The 25,761-nt window shown below is 39.5% G+C and overlaps 1 protein-coding gene across 1 annotated transcript in view; it reads left to right on the plus strand.

The window, feature by feature from the left end:
• Positions 1-25,761, plus strand: part of TLCD3B (TLC domain containing 3B) — a 538,067-nt gene that overhangs the window by 171,686 nt on the left and 340,620 nt on the right. The window contains exon 2 of the mRNA XM_044086293.1: positions 1,799-1,882. Within this exon, the coding sequence (XP_043942228.1) occupies positions 1,799-1,882 (84 nt within the window). The remainder of the gene's footprint in view (positions 1-1,798; positions 1,883-25,761) is intronic.

Raw genomic sequence — 25,761 nt, forward strand, 5'->3', positions numbered from 1 at the left:
ACACACACACACACACACACACACACACACACACACACCTACAGACAATTTAGAGTTGCAAATCTACTTACTGCATATTTTTGGGATGTAGGAGGAAACTGAAGGACCTGGAAAAGACCAACTCAAATACAGGAAAGACATGCAGACTCTGAACAGAAGGGTCCCCAGTTAAGAACTGAACCAGAGAACCTCTTGCTGTAAGACAACAGTGCTACTCACTGCACCTTCCCAAATACTATATACAGATTTTTAATTAGGGTCATTACAAATCATTATACAGGTGGACTCAGTGTAGAGCCTTGTATGCACAACAGTGTACATTTTAAGCATGCAGATATACATGTACATGCAGACATGCCTGCACAAACTTGCAGACACACACACACACACACACACACACACACACACACACACACACACACACACACACACACTGCAAATTGGTTCCAGTATAAGCAGATTCTTTGATTTCATACAGATTCTCTTTTTATACACATAGTAGAAGATGACAAAAGGGAAGCTGGGATTCTGGGTGGGGAAGTGCATCAGCAAAAAATAAATAGGTCATCCTTCCTCTTGAGAGAACCTGAGCAAGGCTGCACCTGCGGCAATGTGTTTATATAGGTATAATGTTGCAGTGTGTCATCAGTCATATTAAAATATTATGTACACAGCATACATAATGTAGTACAAGCAATAACGCTGCATAGACACTAAAAGAAAAGTGAAAACCACGGCAGGAAGACAGCAAAAATCAGCAACTGCTGACAATGAGTAAGCTTCAGAACTCCTCCTGGAACTTTAGGTGCAGCCCAACAAGGAACATGAAGAGTGTCAGAATTATTTCCTCTGAAAATTTGAAGGCTAGGTGGGGAGTTTCTTCCTTTCTTGCCCTGGGATACTAGAGTGCTGTCATGTAGGTCTGAACAGATTGCAGGCAAATATCCCCTCCTGTCCCATGATATCCCTGTTTTGCTGCCTGCTGTCACTATGGCAGATCTTTTGTAGTATAGCTGTAACTGTCTAACCATTTGAAAAATACTTTGCTCACCGGGATGCTTGGTGATTAATGCTCTCCGCTTCTTTACGATGTCTAAATGCATTCCTTTGGGCCAGAGTCAGGACCAGGCTACTGCAATGCTCATGAAAAAAATAAATAAAAAAATAAACACAGCTGCTTTTTTTTACAGTTAAAAGTTGGTGACTCAGGGTGCTTGGCCTGTCACCATTGTTGGGTAGCTTGCATTGAAATACAACAATTAAGATTCTGCAGGATAGCTGTTGTCTCCTTAGGTCCAGAACAACTGGGTTGATTAGGCACTAGAATGATAAGGACACGACCTACGATCATGCACAATTTGGTAACACTGGTAAAATTTAAACCTCCTTTTGAGCTTGTCAGTTTAGAGCAGTGGTCATTTACCGACAAAGAGCATCCCAACCAGATATATTCTGCAGAGATACCTAGGATATACTTTCCTTGAAAAACCCTTTCTACTCAGGTTATTTCCTCCATAGTACATTAGCACAGTTTTTTGCCATACTTGTATAATATTCAGTTCGAGCATTCGAGCTTAGTCCTACTGATAACCTCCCAACTCCAGTTGTCCGCCCAACAACGATGTGTATATAAAATGCTTTCTTTTATGCATGTCTTATCAGAAATGGAACCTTATTGAATTTTAAAATAGTATAGTGGCTAACATTATTTGCAGATGTCAATATCTTGTGTAAGATCATCACAGATGTGGAGTGAGGTGCCACATACTTATTCTAACAACTTTTTTATCTATTTCAGATTGGTATCCTCTGTCCAGGCTGTCATGGCAACGACTGCAGGCTATATTGTCTCAATTTCTTGTCAACATGTCATCGACGATCAGTAAGTGCATCCCTAATCAGACCACAGCTAATCATCACACATTATTGTAGGCATGAGAATAAACAGAGTAATTTCATCATTATCTGTTTGCCTGGTATTGTCATGAAGTGCCCATGAAGCAGTGTATATTGCCTTCAAGGTTAGGATAACTGAAGAAAACCAAACCTCAGTACTGTATTGCAGATGTTACAAAACTAATACAGTTTACATAAAAAAAAAACATGAAAAGTAGCTCTCTTAACCAGATGCCTTTCCTGTGCTGAGTCTGAAGTCATGGAGATCAGTGCTCTACCCCAGAAAATAAATAACATAAAATAAAAATGATGTAATTCACAGACTAGAATATGAGGGGAGTAATATGATTAGCTGGAAGCTAATATTACACTCATACCTCTCAACTGTCCAGATTTTTGCAGAATATCCAGATTTTTGCCATTTTTTAGTCTTTTCCACATAAAATTTGTGATTTTTCTGGATCTTTGTGGCAAATCAGTTTGGACTGAATTCACTAAATCATGACAAGCATTTGAGTTTCAGACTTTATATCCTTCAGAAAATGCATGGTAACACAAGGCCTTTTACTCTAGCAGCTTTCTAAGTTTATAAGAGCAATATTTAAAATTTGTCTCTGTTTTGGGGGCTTTGTCCCCCATTATTTTTGGCTTTGTCCAGATTTTTTGTGCTAAGAAGTTGAGAGTTATGATTACACTTGAGTACCATTTTAATTCTTTCCACAAGGTTGGAACCTTAATGTCCATGCACACTCTGTCATTTTGGGTACTGAATTGCACACTGCACTATTATTTTATTATTCTTTTCATATGTAAGCCTGTAAACAATAACACTGTTTTATGAGAAAGATGCCATCAGTTAATAGAAGCTTTTTATTATATCGTAATTAAACAGGAAGATATGAAAAATGTGTGTGTGTGTGTGTGTGTGTGTGTGTGTGTGTGTGTGTGTGTGTGTGTGTGTGTGGGCATGCGTGTATGTGGGTGCGTGTGTGTGTGCGCGCGTGCATGTGTGCGTGTGTGTGTGTGTGTGTGTGTGTGTGTGTGTGTGTGTGTGTGTGTATATGTGTCCCTGTGTGTCTGTGCCTATGTCTGTGCATGCAGATGAGTGGGTGAGACTTTATGATATATTTATTTTGGTTTCTCTTAAAGTCATGTAAACAATGTTTTCAGCCCACACAAGGGGCTGAACCCATATACTAGTCCTGCCATGTACTTAAAGCCTCTTAGGAAGTGTCATATTTCATGTCCATTTGCAGCAGAGTAACCAGTAAGAGAAGGCCTGTAGCATGGCCCCCCATTGCGTTTGGACCTGTCATTGGATCATGCGGAGGTGACAACAATCAATGATCCAGTTCCCATGAGGTATTCATCTAGCCCCTCTCTTGCTTAGCTCAAGCTTTTACTTTCACAAGTTCTTGCAGTACAGTAAAGTTAGCCAGTAAGGCTTGTGACCTGTCAAATATCCTTCCAAGAAGCCCAGTAGACTTTGGAGGACTGACTTAATATATCCCTAACCATGTGTTAGAGACAGGCAATATCTACTCTCATACCTTTCGTCTGGGACATCTAGCGACCTGCTAATGTCCTCTTCCCAACTCCCTAGTGCTTGGTCACTAATTGAGCGTTTGTGTTATGAATGACACAGATAGTTGCCTTGTCTTTGTGCAAGGGAACCACCTGTATGGATACTTCGTAATAGAATTATGGTCTCCTGATACAGATGGTTGGAAGCATGAAGCATACATAATAAATGTTCATCATAAAGATGACTTCTGCAGGAATAATAATCTAATGAGGATATCAAGTACCTCAGTTCTTCAGTCAGATCTTGTCAACAGTGGCATACCATTTTGAGCTAAAACTGTGCAGCCTTCAGCCATCACCATTAAAACTCAGCTTTAAAAGAGAGTTCACTTCATTGTTTAACTCAGCTGCTTTTTTTTGCCACCAAAGGGAGCAGTCAGTTCACTGAGCTTTGCTAGTCCATTAACCATTTCTGAGTCCTTAAGGTTTTGGCAGTGATAAGTACAACAGAAGACTTATTAACTTTGGCATTTCTCTTCTTTTAGAGAAAATGTTAGATACTCATCATATCCATCACTGCTGCAGTAGTCTTAGCTACGTAGCTATATGGGTTATATCCTGCCAAGGATATAATGGCCACCCAGCTTCCAGAGCTTCAGGGCACCTTCTGTGCACTCAAGCTGTCAAGCAACTCAAGGTGAGCTGACTAAAAGACATGTTTGGCATGAAGCCCTTTGGAGCTTTACTGACACCAAAGAGCATGCTCCTTTGAGGTTTTTGAGGATACTGACACCAAAGAGCATGCTCCTTTGAGGTTTTTGAGGATACTGACACCAAAGAGCATGCTCCTTTGAGGTTTTTGAGGATACTGACACCAAAGAGCATGCTCCTTTGAGGTTTTTGAGGATACTGACACCAAAGAGCATGCTCCTTTGAGGTTTTTGAGGATACTGACACCAAAGAGCATGCTCCTTTGAGGTTTTGAGGATACTGACACCAAAGAGCATGCTCCTTTGAGGTTTTTGAGGATACTGACACCAAAGAGCATGCTCCTTTGAGGTTTTTGAGGATACTGACACCAAAGAGCATGCTCCTTTGAGGTTTTTGAGGATAGACAGCTGTCTTGTGCTTTCCTTTGCTGGGCAGAAAAGTTCCCTTTGGGAAAAAAAATTCCATTTTCTTAATTTTGTTGTTTTATTACTTTCCACTTCAGTTCAGTTATTTTAAAACTAGGAGTGTTGTGTTTTAATGGTCTGTCTTGAGACTGTAACATACTTTTAAATGGAGCATTCATTTTTTCTGTCAATTTAAAAGTAGTGTTAGCTAACTAAAAACATATTTTATTTAGAGAAATTGTGTTTATTTTTCCTTGGTGGGATCAGAAAAGTGTTGTAAAATACCCTTTACTGCCTTTTTTTCTGTGGACTAGCAATTTTTACTGACATTTGTTGTTTGTCTTCCCCTGGAAAGAGGAACCCTTTTCAGCTTGATCAAGGAACAGACTACCAATTCCACTGTCAGTCCTTCTTCCATCCACAAAATGAAAAAAATTAAGCAAATAGCCTTTGCCACCACAGCAGGCTAGCAATTTGCCTCAGCCACAGGTGAGTGACTCTGCTACGGCCATTTGTTGTACCTCAGACCACTCATCTTTTACCCAGATCCCTCTGGTGTAGCACCTACGGCCACTATAGATTAGGGGTTAGCCATGTCCTCTGCAACTGTTGGAGTCCCTGCAGTGGGAAAGGGCGTGTCACTTTTGTCAATCCTGGGAGAGGGAAAAGGAAGGTTTCCCTGTTGTGTCGGAATGTTGTGCCCATCTCTGGGGAAGCAGCTGCTGCTATTAGTAACATGGTTGGCCCCATTATTCCTGTTAAAAAGAAACAGAAAACCACGCATGTATCTACTCCTCCTCAAATTTCTTTGGAGTAGTTTACTGGGTCTGGCTCAAGGTTTAATTCAGGCTATTGATCCTTCTTGTAAAGCACTGAATCATAAAAGGAAGATGGATTCCTCTTTTCCTGAAGAGATTTAAGATTATGACTCAACAGGAAGATGCAAGGACAGATTCAGGGTTTTATCCTTAAATTTCTGATTAAGACTCTGAGGAGAGCTCAGTTTTTGAATCTTCCATTGGAGTTTTCTCTTTCTTTGAGGGTATTGATAGAATGTGCTAGTGTTTTCAGTGGGAGAACACTGAGGTTTCTCATTCCCACAGAAAATACTATGAGTTGTTACAGAAGGTTTTTCCAGAAACTACATACATTCCTCCTTGTTTGTTTGCTTTAGACGATGTGTGTATTACTGCCAGCAATTTTTCTGATAGTCAGCCAGCTGCCCCTTAAAAGGCAGATAGGATATATACTGTTCCTTGGTCTTTTACATTTTTATTCGCTATTCCCAAACCTGATCCAGCAGCTATGCCTTAGTTGATCCCATTGTTTTTAAGCACTTAGTTAGTTCCAGTCCTACTCTTCTAATAAGGACTTGAAACTTATTGATAGGTATGGAAAAAAGTGTATACTTCTACAACAAGTGATTCTCAGAATTTTGAATTGTCAGACTCATGTTAAAGTTTGTTCTAACAAATTGTTAAAGTATGAGGAATTTTTTATCTGCAGTTTCTTCTTATGAGGAAAAACTGCGTTAAACAACTTAGTTTCTTCTACTGGACAGGTCACTGCTCATTGTTTGCAGTGTGTGTATGACTCTGTTGATACTTCTTCAAGGGCTATGGCCACTGCTACTGTTTTAAGGAAGTCTGCATAGCTACATTCTCAGAACCTTCTAGGTAATGTTAAAAATGAAATTTTAAATTGTTCCTTGGATAGAGATTTGGTGTATGGCCCCTCTGCTGCAGTGGTGATCAAAAAGTGTAATGAAAAGGGCAAGTTGATCCAGGGAATTGCTAAGATTTTTCAGTCTATCTTTTTCCAAATTGTCCAAGAGATTTTCTTTACCCTCATCCAGTTTGGGCAAAAAAAAAAAAAAAAAAACAGAATAAAGTCTTAACAAAACTCAGGTAATCAGACCTTTAAGAAGAAATGGCAAGGGGGTTCCAAAATGAAGTTTCAAACCTCCTAAAACCAGGGACAGTCCAGTAAGTATTCAAGAGACCTTGTGAACCCCTCCCACACTGGTCCCTTTTTTTCGTCCAGAAAGTCTGAATCTCCATTTTCTCTTTGCAATAGATAGTTTCAGACAAATGGGTTCTGAAAATCATTCATCAAGGTTACAGATGGCAGTGGGAGGACATTCCCCCTTTCCAGGGGCCATTCCTCATCCTCCAGATCAGACTGTTTCTTTTACACCTATTCTTCATCACATGCTGTCCCAGAGAGTTATATAACCAGTTTTTTCTTCCCATATGAGGAAAGGTTTTATGCAAGGATGTTCCTAGTGCCAAAGAAAAAAAATATTTGGAGACCAGTTCTGGATCTTTCCTTCCGAAACCTGTTTGTGATGGTGCCCAAATTCAAAAAGATGCCACTTCACAACCTGTTGCCTCTTCTTCCTCTTTCAATTTCCTGGTAACAGTAAACTTAAGAGATGCTCATCATCACTTCCCTATTCATCCTGACTTCAGATGTTCATTAAGGTTGTGTGTGTCTGGATTACATTTATCAGTTGTCTGCCTTACCCTTTTGGACTATCCACTGCACCATAAGTGTTCAGAAAGTTTCTATCTCCAGTTATAGCATACTGCAGACTACAGGGCATCCACATTTTTCATATTTAAATTACTTGCTTATCTTACAGATTCTTTTTCAAAGTGTCAGGAATCTTTCTGTCTTGGGTGAGAGATCTCTTATATAACTGGGATTGCAAGAGAGTATTCAAAATCTTTCTTGATGCCCTCACACAAGATTGTTTTCCTGGGATGTCATCTAGACACCTCATTTCAAAGAGCTTTTTCCACAGGAAGAAACAGATCTTTATTTATATCTGTTACTAAGTTTTTTTTTTTTACTCAGACTTTGGTCACTGCAAGGGAATGCATCAGGATTTTGCGTCTCATGGCATCTATGATTCTCATGATACCTCTGGAAAGACTCCATATGAGAAGGATACAGTGGTATCTGAAATCTCTTTGACCCCAGCATTAACACCCTTTATCTTTTCAAATCCCAGTGATGGGGTTTGTCAGAACAGAAATCTTTTGGTGGAGACAGCAGATATCCTTAAATCCAGGTCTCCCCTTCTCCCTCAATGCTCCAAAGCACTCAGTCACCACAGACTCTTTAGACTTTGTTTGGGAGCAGTTTTTGGAGGGATAAAAGTGCAGGGTGTTTGGGACACCAAAAACAGATTCAAGCACATAAACATAAAGGAGATGCTCGCCCTAATTAAGGCACTCAACTCTCTGAACCATCTTTGATCCCAAGGACCTCTTCAGGTGAGTACAGACAATAACAAAGCCATGTGGTACATCAACAGGCAAGGGGGAACCAGGGCGTACACCCTTTGCAGACTAGCCATGTTAGCTTTCGGTATAGCTTCACAGCACAATCTCACTCTACTTTCATCAGAGCAAAATTGTGTGGCAGACAAGATGAGCAGAACCAGGGCAGACCCTCACAAATGGAAACTAGATTTAGGGTTTCACAAGATTTGATCCATCTGTGAGGAGTTCCTCAAGCAGACCTCTTATGCCTTCTCTCTGAACAATCAACTAGCAAAATTCTGTTCCAGGACTCCATGCAAGAAGTTCTGGAAGACAAATATATTTTCTTTTCTTTGGACAGGAGTGTTCTTGTATGCCTTTCCACCAGTATCTATGGCACTTATGAAGATTCAGAAGGAATCTCTCAAGATCAGTGTAGTGACTCCCTTCTGGCTAAGGCAACCATGGTTGTCCCTTCTTGTGGAAGCGGCTAGGGAAGAGTACCACAGGTTTCCTCCTAGACTTGATCTACTCACACAAGAGCAGGGGTGCTTGATACAAGCCAACATCACTCACCTTGAATTGACTGCCTGGATGATAGGATCTTAATTCCTTTTAGGCACCTGTTTACTGAGGATGTGAGCATGTGCTAATGGAGGCAAGAAAACCTGCTACTAGCAAGTTATACATTAGCAAATGGATAAGGCTTAGTAGCTGGTGCCAACAACATAACCCATCCATGGCTAGTTGTTCTCTGGTTTTACAATATTTGCATGAGTTACTATACTATGGTCTTTCTTATTCATAGGTTCATAGGTTGGTACTAGGCTATTGGCCCTAGGGCCTATACAAGCCTAGCCATAACAATTCCCTGGCTATTTCTTCCTACACTATTTACTTCCCTGGACCCCTGTCTAGCAGGGCGACTGACATGATCCCCTGGGTGAATTTCCTTTCTCCCATCCAATCATCAAGGTTCCTTTTGAAGAGGGCCAAAGAGGCGCTCTGCTTGACATGTATGGGCAGTCTATTCCAGAGTCTGGGGAGTCTCTGGGTCAGGAACCTATCCCTCCAGCATGTTTTGTTTATTGTGATGACAAGGTTTAGATCCCTGGAGCATGTGGCTCTGAGGGATTGGGATTTTTTTAAAGTGTAGCATGTCCAACAACTCTGGGTTTGACATGGCCTTGTATGTTAAGCAGAGATCGCCTTGGAGTAGACGATATGCGACAGAGTATAGCTGGAGTTTTTTAAGGCGGTCAGCATAGGGCATCTGCTTTAGGCCTGTGATTCTTTTAGTGAGGTATTTCTGTGGCTTTCCAGTTGTTGCAGATGTCTTGAGCGGTATATACCAAATGGGGCATTGTATTCTATAATGGGTCTAATGAGAGATGAGTACAGTGGGACAATGACCTCCTTTTTTCTGGATGAAAAGCCCTTAGTGATGAGGTGTGTCACATAGAAGGATTTCCTGACTGTTGTGGCGATGTGGTTATTGAAGGTGAGACCACTGTCCACCTGTGTCCCTAAGTCTCTTATCACACTTTCGGTGTTTAGTGTACTGCCACCTATGTGGTAATTCATGGGTACATATTTTTTCCCAAAGGGGATAACTATACATTTCTTGGCATTGAGCTTGAGCCCATGGCTCTGGCACCAATCATCTGTTTCTGTAAGGCCCTTTTGTAGAGTATCCACATCATTTGGGGATTCAATAATATCTCTCAGTTCGCAGTTATCTTTGAACTTTGTTAGCCAGAGTTCCTTAGTGTTGGCCTGTACTTCAGGGAAGTAGATGCCAAACAAAAGAGGTTCCAGGACTGAACCCTGAGGTACTCCACTTGTCACTTGTCTGGAGCTGGATTTGGAGTCAGCTACTTTTACAGTGTGGGTTCTGTCAGCGTATTCCTCTGTCTAGGTTCATTTTTTCCATAATTTCAGCATGTGTGCTTATAGTTCCTCCTCTTTCAAGGCAGTCTCATGTCAAAATGTTCTTCAAAGGAGGTTTGCATAAGAGGCCTCCAAGAGAACCAGCAGTCTGTCCTTTGGATCTTAATTTTGTGTTAAGAGAAGCTAATACTTGTTCCATATGGAGTAGCTAATCTGGCTGACTTGAGGTTCTTAACATGGAAAACAATTTTACTGAAGAAGAGTATTTGAAATGCAAGTTTTGATGGTCACTCAACCCCATCTCATTTTCCAGATGTTCTTTGAGAACTAATCCTTCTGTTATGCCTAAAGTAGTATCCAAGTTTACTTGATGCCAAACTATCTGTACCCCCATTTTCTTTCCTGAACCTAAAACTGAGGTAGAAAGGATACTGTCCACAGACAACTCAGGTACTATCTTGACAGAACTAAATCTTTCAGATCTACGGATCAATTGTTCATTTCTTGTGAAGTTGAGAAGAAGAAACAACCTGTGCCAAAACAGACGACTTCAAAATGGTTGTCTAAGGCTATTACCTGTAATGGTTCACCATAACAAATCTATTCCAGGAAGGGTCACGGCCTACTCTACCAGAGCCTTGGCTTTATCTATGGCTTTTTTTAGAAAGGGCTGGATTCTAGAAGTATTTTAGAAGCTTCCACTTGTACCTCTGTGCATACTTTTACAAAGCAGTATAAACTGGATTCCTTCTCTAGGTCTAGGTCAAGCATTACTAGAACCATTTTCCAGGTGCTCTTGGACTCTTCTCCTTCCAACTCCCAAATGTAGTTAGCTTTGGTAATCTACCCATATAGCTAATGCTACTGAGTCAGTGATCAGTATAATGAATGTAGTACAGTTGTGTAAGTTGAACTTCCCATAACAGTTGATACTCAGATGATCACTGCTGCAGTAGCTGCTCCCTCCCTCGATCCTCCCTTCTTTTTTGTGTTTTTTTTTGTGCCAGGGTGTGAACATTTACTTTTTGTCGTTTCTAGCATTGTCCTTTCAGGGATCAGCCTCTCTATCTCTACTGTCAGGAAAACTATAAAGGGCTTTGTGCCCAAACTCATCTTTCAGTCAGTTCAGCTCGAGCTGCTTGATAGTTTGGCCACATGAAATAATGCCTTAAAGCTTTGGAAGCTGGCCAGCCATTATACTGTTGGCAGGATATGACCCATATAGCTAAGGCTACTGCAACAGTGATCATTTGAACATCTACTGTTATGGTGACTTACACAGCTGTACTTTTTTTCTCATTAGTTTAGTTTCATAGGTTCATAGGTAGGTACTAGGCTATCTGCCCGAAGGCATTTATAAGCCTAGCCATAATGTGTTAGCTTTTGCCACCCCCTTAGATTAGTTCCCTGTGCCTCTGTCCAGCAGAGCCACTGAAGTGATCCCCAGGGTAAACTTTCTGTTTCCTATCCACTTGTCAAGGTTTATCTTGAAGAGTGTTAGTGAGGAGCTCTGCCTAATGTAGATTGGAATCTTGTTCCAAAGCATGGGAAGTCTCTGAGATAAGACTCTATCCCTCCAGTACATCCTATTTATTGTTGTGGTGAGGTTTAGATCCCTAGAGCGTGTGGCTCGAGGGAATATGGTTTTCTTTAGGTAGAGCATGTTCATCAATTCTGGGTTGGACATGGCCTTGTATGTCAGGCAGAGATCACCTCTGAGTAGGCGGTATGCAACCAAGTACAGTTGGAGTTTCTTCAGTCGAGCTGCATAGGGCATCTGTTTGAGGCCAGTGATCCTCTTGGTAAGGTACTTCTGTGGTCTTTCCAGCTGTTACAGGTGTCTTGTAAGGTACATCCCAAATGGGGTGTTGTACTCTATGATGGGTCTGATGAGTGATGAGTAGAGGGGCACAATGACCTCTTTTAATCTGGATGCAAACCATTTTGTGATTAGGTGGGCCACATAGAAGGATTTTCTAACCAATTTGGCAATGTGATTATCAAAGGAGAGATTACTATCTACTTGGGTCCCCAGATCCCTTATTATGTCTTCTGTATTTAGGGGACTACCACCTATGTGGTAGTTTGTGGGTACTTTGTTTTTTCCAAAGGGGATGACTATGCACTTTTTGGCATTTAACTTGAGGCCATGATTTTGACACCAGGTATCCATCTAAGTGAGACCCTTTTGGAGGATGTCTGTGTCAGCCGGATAGTCAATTATAGCCCCTAGTTTGCAGTCGTCTGTGAACTTGGTCAGCCGTAGTCCTCCTGTGCTTGCTTGTATCTCTGAGAAGTATATGCCAAACAGGAGGGGTCCTAGGACTGAGCCCTGGGGAATGCCACTTGTAACTGGTTTAGAGTCGGACCTAGCTCCCGCAACTCTCACCATGTGGGTTCTGTCCATGAGCCAGCTGGCAACACATCTTGTGACGTAGGGGTTTATGTTCAGGCTGGTGAGCTTGTCTGATTGTGTTCCCTAGCAGGCTGTTACAAGTGTTAAATTCCGCTTAAAGACTTTCACTCTAAAGTTTTATTTTGTTTAGGGAAAAAATTCTGAGTATCAGCACTGTGGAATTCCTTTGAAAGGAGAGTGAGCAAATTGCAGGCTTTTACTGACCATGAAAATCTTTGAATTTGCTTTCACCTGTTGAAGTTAAATTAATGATATCTGAATTATGAGGGGGTATTACCATTATCCTGAAGACAACTATGGTGCATTCTACAAACTCTAACGTGAACAGTAATAAATATTGAATTACGGAATCCTGAGACTCTGAATACCGAAGACCAGAATCTCGAGAGTCCGTAATCTTGAAAACAAAAAAAACGTTTAGAAAGCATATGCAGGGGGACAAGCCCCCCCTGCACCCCCCAACACCCCCTGCAACTTAAATATACCAACTCCAAGATTGCACCGCAGTGGAGTGAATGGCAAAATAGTGCCGTGCAGAGTGGAATGGAAATGTTGCCATTCACTCCACTGTAGTGCGATCTTGGAGTTGGTATATTTAAATTGCGGGGGGGGTGTGGGGGGCACAGGGGGGCTTGCCCCCCTGCATACACCTATCTAAATCTTTTTTTTTTTTTTTGACATTTCTTATTTTTTTTACTTTCAAGATTACGAAATCTTGAGATTCTGGTCCTAGGTTTTCAGATTCTCTGGATTCCATAATTCGATATTTAGTAGTGATCCCATATATATATATATATATATATATATATATATATATATATATATATATATATGTGTGTGTGTGTGCGTGTGTGTGTGTGTGTGTGTGTGTGTGTGTGTATGCATATGTTCCCCCATACATATACAAATGTACAGATGTGCTATATATGTAACTGAAAAATACTAGGCAGTCTGCTACCCAGTAAGCATAGATAGTCCCAGTACTTACTTATTACACTAAATAGAGACAGGATAGCTACATTTTACTCAATAAAACATAAAAAGATTTCCCAGCAGTACAAGGTAATGCAGTTTTCAGTACTAATAATTATTTACCTTAAGCAGAGTTAAAATTTGTATGTGCAACACATTAAGTCTATGAGATACAAAACATAATGCTAATTGTCTCCTAATGATTTTTGACAGCTTAGTCATTTTAAAAGATTTAGTCTAGCAGGGAGAAAAAAAACACACATGCATAAGTACATTGCCTGTAGCCTTTTGTTGGACTTATGTGGCTTAAAGTGGGATATTTCTTAATGGAATGTGATATTTTGTAGGGCAGATTGCAGACTTAACCGATGCAGAAAAAATATTGTCACTTTATTACCAAAATAAAGAGTTTCTGCAGTTGTTTCTAATCTTTTATCCCATATTAAGGAGTCTGAGACATTTGAAGTATAGTTCCATGCAATATTTAGAGAATAGTTAGAACCGTTTTCCTTCCAAGTATGAAGGCATTTACAACTTTCCATTCTTTTAGAGTACAAATGATTTATCAGGACTGTCCTGTGAAGACAGAGGCAGGTAGTAGCATTGTTACATATATGTGTGTCATAGCTCTCAACATCTTAGCACAACATATCTAGACAAAGCCAAAAATAATGGGGGAAAGCCTCAAAAAATAGGGTAAATTTTTAAATATTGCTCTTATAGACATAGAACGTTGCTTGAATAAAAGGTCTTGAGTTACCATGCATTTTCTGAAGGATATGAAGTAGGAAACACAAATGCCTGTCCTTATTTAGTGACTTCGATCTACACTGATTTGCTGCAAAAATCCAGAATATCACAAATTTTATGAGGAACAAACCAAAAACATGAGGAAAAATTCTGGACAGTTCAGAGATATGACGTGTGTGTGTGTGTGTGTGTGTGTGTGTGTGTGTGTGTGTGTGTGTGTGTGTGTGTGTGTGTGTGTGAGTAAACAAAAATGTATCCAAGTGCAAAAGCACTGAACACAGTCTGATTGAAGCTTCCATTTTGATTAACCAACTTATGAAAAACTCAAAACAGTGATGGATGGCTTGTGGATTTGGCAAAGCACTTATCCGTTTTATTTAATAACGTTTCTGTGTTTATAACGAGTCAGACGGATTATGGATTTTCCAAGGTCTGTTGTTAATGTCAATTATTTGTTTCAGTTGTGTGCGTTCGGTATTCAATTGGCACATATATAATGTAATAGAATGACAATAGCCTAGAAGGTGGGATGTACAAATACTAGGATTGTTAGAAGAACTTGTCTTTTGTTTTTTAAAACTGGAAAGCATTGTGGGATGGAACCTAATGCAGAACCATGTAAACTGTTTGCTCATTTTTTAACAGAAGTTTAATAAAAATGAGTAAAATACTATTTTTTCACTGTTTGGTCCTACACAGTCACAGAATTATTTCTTACACTGTTTCATTTGCACTTATTAAATTAGGTATAGAGTAGATGTTAGTCTGACATTTCCCCATGGAAAATGTAGAATGCCTCTCAGATTAAGACTCTGGCACATTTTTTTCTTAAGATTTTTAAAGCAAAAATCCATAGTAAATCATAACATTTCCAGTTAACAGACATCTTGTTAGGGTAAAACAACACATTTGAAGTATGCTTTCATTCACCTTTTATGTTAAAGTTGTTAGCAGCCATTGTAACTTTGGTGCTGTAGTTGCATATTAGGTCAGTCAGCATAACTCTTCTTTTCCCCCAGTGTGTTAATGCCCCTTGTCTTTTATTTTATAGTATAATTTTAGGGAACACAACTTTAAAAACATGTTTAGCATTCCGATTTATATACCTGTACAATGGTATCCACTTATTATTTCTAACAGCGCTGGCCTAACCATTTCTTCAAATTCCTAACTGTTTTACCCACACAAAAAGTATGGGCAGTCCTGACATGCACCATGATATATAACATGCAGTATGGTAGTCATGATAACAAACACACACACACACACACACACACACACACACACACACACACACACACACACACACACACACACACGCATGAACGCACACACACACACACACACACACACACACACACTATATCTCTCAACTTCTTCAATTCATGCTTGAATGATGACATCCCACAATTCCATTGGAGTGGGTGTGGTTACATAATTATGTATGCAAATTTCATGTTAATCAGTGTCTAGACTTTTGGCCAGTTGTACCTACTTTTCATGGGCCTTTGTCCAGATTTCTAATGTTTCCGGGTTGAGAGGTATGCAAAAGAGTCATCCAAGAAGTTCCACAACACCAGAGATGATTCAGAACTTACTCAAGGTTCTTTTTAGTTCCAAAAGAAGACAGGGAACCTGACAATTATTCTGGACCTCAGCAATCTCTATCAGTTTGTTAAGAACTCCAAGTTCCTGATGGTCATGGTTCAGTCCATTCTACCATTTCTATGAAAGGATGATTGAATGAGCTGTATCGATCTCCAGGATGCATACTATCACATCAAAATGAACAGACACTCCCCAAGATATCTGCGCTTTTGGCTGGGGGGCAAGTCACTATCAGTTCTGAGCCCTGCCCTTTGGTCTCATCACAGCCCCCAGGGTGTTCGCCAAGTGTATGGCAGTGGTAGCAGCTCACCTGAAACTGCTTGGATTCAGAGGGTTTCCTTACCTAGACAACTGTCTTCTCACCACCCCAACCAGACATCTCCTCAAAAAAGCCAGGTATTAATAGCTCTAACTATGTCAGTCTTTAGGCATCACAATTAATTATGCTAAATCTCATCTACAACCAGTCCATAGTCTATAAAACATCAGGTGAGATAGATTTTTTCACACCCCTCTACCCCAACAGACTGATCGTCCAGGCTTTAGAGTCAATGGCAGTTGCTATAAACATGGTCCTCTTGGCTCAGTTCTATATGCGCATTCTTCAGTGGACTCTGGCTGTTCAGTGGTGATTCTTCAACATCCTCTTTCCTCAATGATAAAACTCACTCAGGTTGACAGAAATTAATTACTTGAGTGGATACAATCCAGTGAAGTTTGTCAGGGATGCCCCTTTGTGTTTCCACCCCTGGTAACCATGGTTAGCAAGGATGCCTTCCAGATCGGGTGGGGAGGCATTTCTTGGGCTGGATAGTCCAAGACATGTGGTTCCCAGAAGAGACCAGTTTGCATATCAGTGTTATGGAGATGAGAGCAGTCCTCCTAGTGCTGCAGGCCTTTCAGGACTCCCTCTCTTTGGGAACAATTGTAGCTTCCAAACAGACAACATGCCCATGGTTTGGTACATCAGCTACCAGGGGGCAACCCGATCCTATCTCCTTTGTCAAGAAGTGATAAGAGTGTGGCAGTAGGTGATCTCCTGTAACCACTTTCTTTTGGCAACTAACATACTGGGGAAATCCATTGTGCTAGCAGATAAACTCAGCAGGTCCATTCTGATGCCTCACAAGTGGTTGCTCAATCAAGTTAGTGGTGTAGAGGATTTTACATCTGTGTGGTTAACCTTACTGTGGTCTGTTTGCTTCTCCTGACAACAACAAGTGGGGAGTCACTGAGAGATCCTGTAGTCCATGTTTAGCCCCCCAGTCTCTTTTAAACATATCTCCCCATTCCTCTGATTCCCTGATTTCTACATAAAGCACCTTGGTTGACGAGCAAGGTTATCCTTATTGCCCCCTTTTGGCCTCATCAGGTGTGATTTCCCTTTCTTTGGTCTCATCTTCTATGCCCACCCGGAATACTGGGCCCAAGTCCACATTTGATCTCGATTCCCTCAGGGATGGTGCACAGGGACATTGCAGGCCACATATTAACTGCATGGTTTTTCCAATTCCACTAGTAGTTAGATAGCCCAGGCTTTCCTCCCCAGTTCACTAGATTTTGCTATCATCCCAGAAAGCTTCTACCAGGAAATTTTACAAGCGTAAATGGAAAAGATTTTCCTTTTGGGCCCATCAAAGAGAACTGTATCATTTTACTGCACATATTCCTGCTGTCCTGGATTTCCTATCTTCAGTTTCTCAAGAAGGAGCTAGTTTTGTTGAAAAAGTTCAGTTAGCAGCCATCTTTAATTATCATACTAGAGACAATGCTTTTCCTCTAGCTTCACCCGAATTATGCAAAGTTTTCCTTAAAGGTACTTTTTTGCTTAGATCTCCATTTAAAGACCCTACTGCACCCTGGGATCTAATGCTGTTACTACAGGTTTTAACTCAGACCCCCTTCAAGCCATCAACCAAGTCTAATCTCAAATTTCTTTCTTGGAAAATGGTCTTCCTAGTGGCAATTATCTCAGCAAGATGAGTGTCTTAACTCCAAGCACTCTCCTCAAAATCCCCTAATTTGTTTTTCCATAAAGATAGGGTTACATTATGATCTAATCCTTCCTTTCTGTCCAAAGGAGCCTTTGAGGCAAACATCAACCAGTTCATCAATTTACTGTTTTTCTTCCCTAACTTCTATAACAAAAATGAATTCATACTTCATTTCTTAGATGTACATAGCTAACTCAATTTTTATCTCCATAGATCAAAATATTTCAGAAAATCAGATCAGTTGTTCGATTCCTTTCCCTGCAACAGGTTGGGAAAACCAGTCTCCAAAGTTACCTTAACAAACTGGCTAACAGATTGCATATTATTTGTTTACAGTCAATGAGGCCTTTCTTTGTCCAGACCTCGTAAAGTTCACTCCACTAGATCCATGGCTACTTTTTCTGCCTTTTGGTCCAGAGCTTCCATTGATGAGATTTGTGCTGCAGCCATTTGGTCCAATGCTCATACCTTTATTGCTCCTTACAAATTATATTTGATCTCCAGAAACAGGGCTGTTTTTGGTTCAGTAGTTATCCAGACTATCTTTCCTTGCGGGCCAGTTAAGGTTAACATAGTTGAGAACTCTGTTCCATCAGTTGAGGAATGAATAAAAATGACAATATTAGATATAAAAGTTATGATCTGATGTCATTTTCATTCATTCCACAACTATTGGCTTCAGATCCGATCCCCAGATCTGATTCGGCCGCTTCTTTCAAATCGTAGAACACTTGAACTCTCGAACTCCTTCCTTGTTTGAGTATCTTATTGTTTTACAAAATCGTTCTTGTACTTCTTTGTTTCTCTTACCTTGCATACCAGTTTTGTATTGTTATCTAAACCATGTATGTACTCTGTTAACTTCCTTGGAGCTTTTCTCCCCAGGAATCCACTGAAAACAGGCACTTTGTGTCCAGTTGGATTTATCCTGGTAAAATAATGTTAAAATAAATAAATAAATAAATTTACCCATAATGCCATAGTCACCCAACATACCTCAGATCTCTTGAGTGTGGGTTTTTGAAAGTTGTGGCTTTAGCTATTGTTATCCCTTTACTTCTCTTATTATACTGATATACACTATCATCTTTGCCTCTTTAACCCTTTCTCTCATCTTATTAGCTTTATCTTTTTTCTGTACTCTTAAGAGTATTTATATTACCATAACTGACATTTTATAAAGTTACAAGAGTCACCAGTCACCTTCCTTGTTCTAATTGACAACTTCCAAAAGATTTCTTTAATATAAACTTATAACATACAAATACATTACACAGTATTTAAACATAATTTGGCACCATTTTGTTCTACATTTTTAAAGGCATCAACACAGCTTTAATTCATAACATAGAACTAATAATAGATTAAAATAAATTGTTTTCACAATAAAATAATACATAATACTTCTAATAAAATAACACAATATACATTGAAAGTCACCTTACTGTACTAACTAAATGTTGCATGTGTATTTCAAAATGCATATGGTAAATTATATATATGTATACATTGTCATTTTCTTGAACTTTATCTCTTGTTATTGAGTTACACTTGATTATAACTGACATTTTCACTTCATAGTGCTTCATAGTGCTTTCTTTTCTTACCATTGTTAGTAATTTCTCTTCTTCTCCCTTTAACTATTAAAAAAAACTTTCTCTCAATTTCTATGTGCATTTCTGAAATATGTCACATAAGTCTTTAGGTTAAAAAAAAAATGTGACCACAAAATACTGTGGCACACATTCCAAATGTATGTACTGCCTAAGACCTAGTCATTTAGATTCACATCATGACATTTGCAAGGGATTCAACTCCCATGCTCAATTTGACCTGAAAAACAAATTCATCCTTAGGGGCTTGCTGCCTTCAAAATCTTCAACAATGGCATCTGGAGCTCAAACCCCCAAGGGAATGGAGAAAATGGGAGATTCCCTTTCTAAGGAATCTCGTAAGAAGTCTCCAAAATGCACATTGGCTTCAGCTTTGGCTCTGTCCTCTGAGCTACCTCTGAAACAAACAAAAAAGTTGGATCCATCTGACAAACCATCTTGGACTCATTCTGCTCAACTACTGTCAGAGCCATTTAACTTTTGGCTCCCATCCCCTTCACCACTCAAGACCCTCATCCATGCCTTCATCCCTTCAGTCTTCCAAGAGCCTATCCAAGGAAGACATGGACATGATGATGATGAAGTTCCTCAGGATGCAAATACAAATGGGAGTCCTTTCGGCTCCGACCTCTTTGGGTCTGGAGACCCTCATTAATACTACTCTTCTGATCTTAACACCTTCTCTGATCCATGCTTCAGCTTTGGAGCCTTTGGATCTGAAAGCCTTGCTGCCATCTTCTGCGTATCCAAAGATTTAGGCATCTTCGACTCTGATGCTGTCTGGCCCCGAGTACTTTGGGCCTGAATGACTTTCGGAGCAGAAGCATCAGTACTAGCTCTGGGTGTTGGATTCAACTCTGAAGTTGTGGGAGTAGTCTGTTCCTGTCAGAGCATCAGTGCTAGATAGCTCGGCGCTGACTCCCTTCTCAGGTGGTTTGCCCGTGGGGCTGCAGGGGTTGAAAATACATAAGCCTACCTTATCAGATCCATTGGCTTCTGCTTCTCCCAGGCACTCTGCTTTTAAGGTTGTGGAGAGAACCTTCTCTAAACCTAGAGCTCAGACTTTTCTACTCTCCTTACTCTCCTCATCTCTGACTTCCCAATCCCATTTGATTCTGGGTCCAGAGCCTCAGTCTTCCACTCCACTGGGACAGCCAATGAGAAGCAGTCTCCAGGTCACCCAGCAGGGTATTGTTATCTCTTCCAATACTTCCCTGGAGCTCCCCACTGAGGAGGTCCCCCAGAAGAGGAAGTACAAAAGGAGAGTTTGTCACCAAGAACACTCACTTTGATGAAGGGGAAGGGTCCCCCAAATCACCATTCGATGTTGTCTCATTTGGAGACATTTTAGAACTCCTAAAACCAAAGGGTGGTTGGTCCCCGATAACACTTCCCAAGAGGAGTCAGTGTTTCTAAAGGCCTTCAGGGTTGGCCTGTCTACCTTCTGGGTGAATCCGCCCACTGATGAGTTCATAGATTTAATCTCTCAATAGGCATGGAAGGAACAAGACACAACTGAGCTAGTCCCTAAGAGACCAGACAGGATCCTGGCACTACCTAAAGATAGACCACAATGGAATGAAGGAGTACCCATTGATGCCATGGTTGAAGCAGCAGCCATTAGAAAGGAACTGAAAGAGCAAAGTTCCTATGTCCACCCCCTAACATGGAGTCTAGGGAGCTGGACTGGTTTGGGAAGCATGTCTATGCTTCAGTGACATTCGCCCTTAGGTTGCTGAATTATTTGATACATTTCACAAGAATTCAGAGGGATTTTCATTCATTTTATATCCAGAAAAGTTTTGAAACTGTCTCAGAATGTTCCACAACATCAAGATGTTCATTTATAATAATATGATTTACAAATGCAGCCAACTTTTCTTGATTATCACACCAATTATATCTCTGAATTTCTGCATCCATTATTTTCTTTGCAAACGGCTCTAAATATAAAGCAAGTAACAAGGGTAAAAAGGACACGTCTATTTGGTTCCTCTGTTCAAATACAACTTATCAGAGAGGAATTCTGCCACTTTAATTCTTGCCTCAGATCCTACATATAGCCTAATTAACTTTATTATTGTATCACAGAATACCAATGCTTCCATTCCCCTACCCATAAAATCCCAGCTTACTCTAACAAATACTTTCTTTGCATCAATACCCATCAACAAAAGTGGTATTGTCTTACTTGTTCTATTCATGCTGTCAGATGTTTGCCTTCCCTCCACAGAATCGCATTGATCCATATATAGAAAGATGTATTAAATATATATATATATATATATAAAAATCTATATAAATATATAAATAAATATATATATATATATATATATATATATATATATATATATATATATATATATATATATATATATATATATATATATATATATATATATATATATGTATATACATACATATATATATATATATATATATATATATATATATATATATATATATATATACATATATATATATATATATATATATATATATATATATATATATATATATCTACACACACACACACACACACACACACACACACACACACACACACACACACAAATTTTGGCAACACAAGCTTTCAGATCTGCATCACATTATTCCCTCCTAACTTCCAAACTTCCACAGGAGTACCATTTGTTTCTGGGGACTTCCCGGCAGATTCTGCTTCTTGAAGTTTGATGAGCAAAAATAATTTGAAGGTCATTTTATGCTGCAGCATATAAAATTAAAATAAGTATTACTTTTAATCAGAAGTACATATTTTTTACTTGCTGGAAGTCACAACAGCACTGTATATTTACATTTTGGCAGCTATTATATTTGTTACTCTGAGCAGAACTGATAGGTGCATGTTTATTTTAAATGGATTGTTTTGCAAATGCAGTTTGTGGATGATAATTTTCATCATCAGTGACCTAATTTTTCCTGTTTTTACATGGGGCCCATGTGTTGCATCAACTGTCACCATGTTTCTCAGCTCAGAGCCACTCCAATACCTTCTACAGTAGTCATGCCCACCTGTCTCAGGTCTTCTCTCATGCAATCCTCTCATCTCTTGGCTGAGTCCTTGTCTCCTCTTGCCTTCTTCTTGTCTTTCCCATGCCTGCTTTACCAGATTGTCTTCTGCTTTTCTGCATGTGTGACTGAACCACCATTATCTGTTCTCCTTGACCTTCTCTGTACTTAGGACTACTTTGGTTTCTACTCTGATGTCCTCATTTCTTCATCTGTCCCATAATGTGCATCCTAATACTCATCGCCAGAACATCATCTCCATCAACTCAAGCGACCTTCGATGTTCTGCCCTCACTGCATAGGTTTTTGTTCTGCATAGCAGAACTGGTCACATCAATGTATTTGGTATTCCCCTGTCATACACTACCCCAGCACCTTTGATTCAAGCTTTTACCTCCACATTCAGAGTTTCTTAATCATACCTCCCTTATTTATGAAGTTGTTAACCAGTCCACTATTTTCTCTTCTTTCTCAGTTTTAAGATTCTTGTGGTTTCCCCATATACTATCACGACCACTCTCTTAGCTGCACTCATTTTCAAACCATATGCATTCAGTTTGGTGTTCCACTCCTTTGCATTAGTTGAAGTTCCTGTTCAGGGTGTGTTTGTTATGCTACATCATTCAGGTGCAGCAGCTGCTGATCTGTCTCCTTTCACCTGTTTGCTGATGTAGTCCCTCACCAGTGTGAACAGGACTGGGCACAGAGCTGAGTCCTGATGCACACCCACTCCCACTAGGAGCCCTTCTGTGAGTCAGAACACTGTGTGTCATTGGGTCCTTGTACACGTTCTGGACTATTTACAGTTTGTGGATATAAAAATGCCTGCTCCAGCCTGAATTTGACCCTACCTACAAATGTCAATTTCTCCATGTTGCTTCAAGATATCATTTTAAACTTTTCAGGGCAAGATGCCTGGGTAGTCAGGTTTTTATGGCAGATTGCATTAAGTAATAGCACTTGGAGATTTTGATGTCTGCTTTCCCTGTCTTTCAAAACAGGAAAATATGTATATTTTACTGTAATATTTAAAATGGAAAAATATCACTTAAAATTACATTATTTTTGATATTCAGCAAACACACTGCTTTACTGACATATGAGTATTAGTCCTCTATTACCCTTCCTCTGGCAGTGTCTCAAAGCTTCAGGCTCCTTCCCTCGCTTGTGTGTGGGTGTGAAGGACCAATCAGCTGCCAGAACAGGATAGACCCTCACAGCCACAGACAACAGCCCTCATTTCTTTCTAGTACTGCCTGTAGACAAGGATCTCTGAGAAGACTATCCCTGTCTGAAAAAGGGGATTTCCTGAGCTCAGATAAGAAACCCTTTGGGTTATTTTACTCCTCACTGTGTCTTTTCTATCAGCACTTGTATTGTATAGCTTGCTTCTGGTGTGTTTCTTTAAGAAAAAGTTCAGCTTTGCAGTACTTTTATTTTCTGTTCACAACATAGAATTATACTGTATATATTAAGCTGAATACTAGTTTTCAAGGGTTTATAATACTTTCCAAGTATTTTATGGTGTTTGGGGAATATTTAACAGACTTTTTGTACTCTGGGGCCATTTTAGTGAAATTCTGTCATTACCTCGTGCTGCCATAATCACAAGTAAATTGTAGCTGTTATTTACATTTATTTAAAGCATTATTTTGAATATTTTGATAGGAAAACTTTTTCTTGTCACATTTTTATTTTATATCATTATGTACATAAGTGAATGGTGTAATTTGATGATATTTTCAATTATTTTTTAAGTTGTGATTCTTGCGTCATTTTGTTTCTGATGCATTTTTGACAAGCATTTTTGTTAAGTTTATACGTAATTTCTTGTCTAACACAGTTTTATGTCTATATTGTTTTTGGGATCATTTTAGCCATTATTTCCTACATTTGGAGTCCTTTGGGACATGTACTGGAACCATTTTGTTTATAGAACATTACTAGCAATAAATTGTATTAACTTTATTCTTAATTCCTTGTCTAAGATTATTTTAAACTGTTTTTATTATTTCTGAGCTATTGATATCCTTTATTTCTTTAGTTTGTGGTCTTTTGGGACATGAAATTGCACTTGGTGCTGAGTTACTAAAATTGCTATAATTTTGCTTAATATAATATTCAGAATTGTATTCTTGTTTTAAAGGATAACTGTGAGTTTTGTCCATTTGGATTCTGGGCTGACCATACAATCAGTATTCGGTATTGATCTGGCTAGAAATTTGTCCTCAGACTTAATTGACTCTGATACAGCACCCCCCACCACCATCTACCCCTTATGCACCTAAAACTCATACTAATAAATCACAAAATAGGTCTCAGCCTACAGCTTGTGACTCCAAGTTGACTAAGCCATGGTACCTCTCAACTGTACAGATTTTCGCAGAATGTCTAGATTTTTGCCTCATATTTTTGGTGTGTTCCTCCTAAAATCTGTACTTTTCTAGCAAATAGCTGAGGATTGAAGTCATTAAATAATGACAAACATTTGAGTTTAAGACTCCACATCCTTCAGAAAATTCATGCTAATGCAAAACCTATTCTATCAACTTTGTAAGTCTGTAAGAGCAATATTTAAAAATTGTCCCTATTTGTCCCCCCATCATTTTAGGCTTTGTTCAGATTTTTTGCTCTAAGAGGTTGAGAGGTAGCCTTCTTTTACCTGCAGGTCCACTGGTCTGGGATATGGTACCAAACGTGTGAATGACACAAGGGTCAATCACACCCTCTGGGGCTGTATCATTACCTAATTAAAGTATGAGCGAACCAAGCTCTTAACGTGCAGAGGAAATCAGGGTCACAGATTCATTCATCAGTATCAATATGTCTCCTCCTGAGCATTGTCCCACTAGCACCGAGCATACCTTAAAAAAATTAAGGGATACTAAACCCACCTTGTTTTTGAACAAAAGTCCCTGATGTTTTTTTCACATTACTTGGACAGTTGATTATGGGGTGCATACTCGGGTTATGACCAATGCTAGCAGTTCTACCACTGTTCAGTCTTCCTTGGATCCTTGTTTGGTTGGGGCTCTGGTGTCAGAGTCTATTTGGTTGTTTCTAAATTCAGCAAGGATTTTGATCTGTTGGACACCAGTCATGAAAACCATTGATTCCTCCATTGATTCCAGCTATATATATATATATATATATATATATATATATATATATAGGGGGTTATGTCTGACCATGCTTGGCCTCTGGCCCCCATTGTCTGGCAATCTGCTTCTGCTTCTTCGGTGACTTGTTCTAGTAAAAAGACTTTTTTATCTTCAAATCTAGTCCCATTAGACAGACTAGACAATTACCTAGCATCTTAGGGAAACAAGCTGGCTCACTCCAGTATGGTAGCGTTTAAAGTAATTTTTCTATTGTGTTGTATGTGTACATTTTTTGTTGAGGAGTTGGTGCTTCATTACCTGCTGAGAACAAAGTCTATGCCAAACATTTTGTTTTTTTTTCATTTGTCTCAGAATATACCTTAGAAAGTGACTTGCAGCAGGCTTTTGCTTTTCTTAGAAATGCAGTATTTTCAGTGGTAATATAAGAGGTTTGCTTGCTGAAAAAAAAAATCACAATTTTTATGATGAGTTTATACCTGAGATTAAGTATGGACTGCTTGAGTTTGATTGTGTATGTTTTGTTCAGAACCTTAATCACTGGGATGACAGACGTGAGAGGAGG

The sequence above is a fragment of the Protopterus annectens genome, chromosome 10.part0 (assembly GCF_019279795.1).
Source record: "Protopterus annectens isolate FY-2018-M chromosome 10.part0, PAN1.0, whole genome shotgun sequence".
Lineage (NCBI taxonomy): Eukaryota > Metazoa > Chordata > Ceratodontiformes > Protopteridae > Protopterus > Protopterus annectens.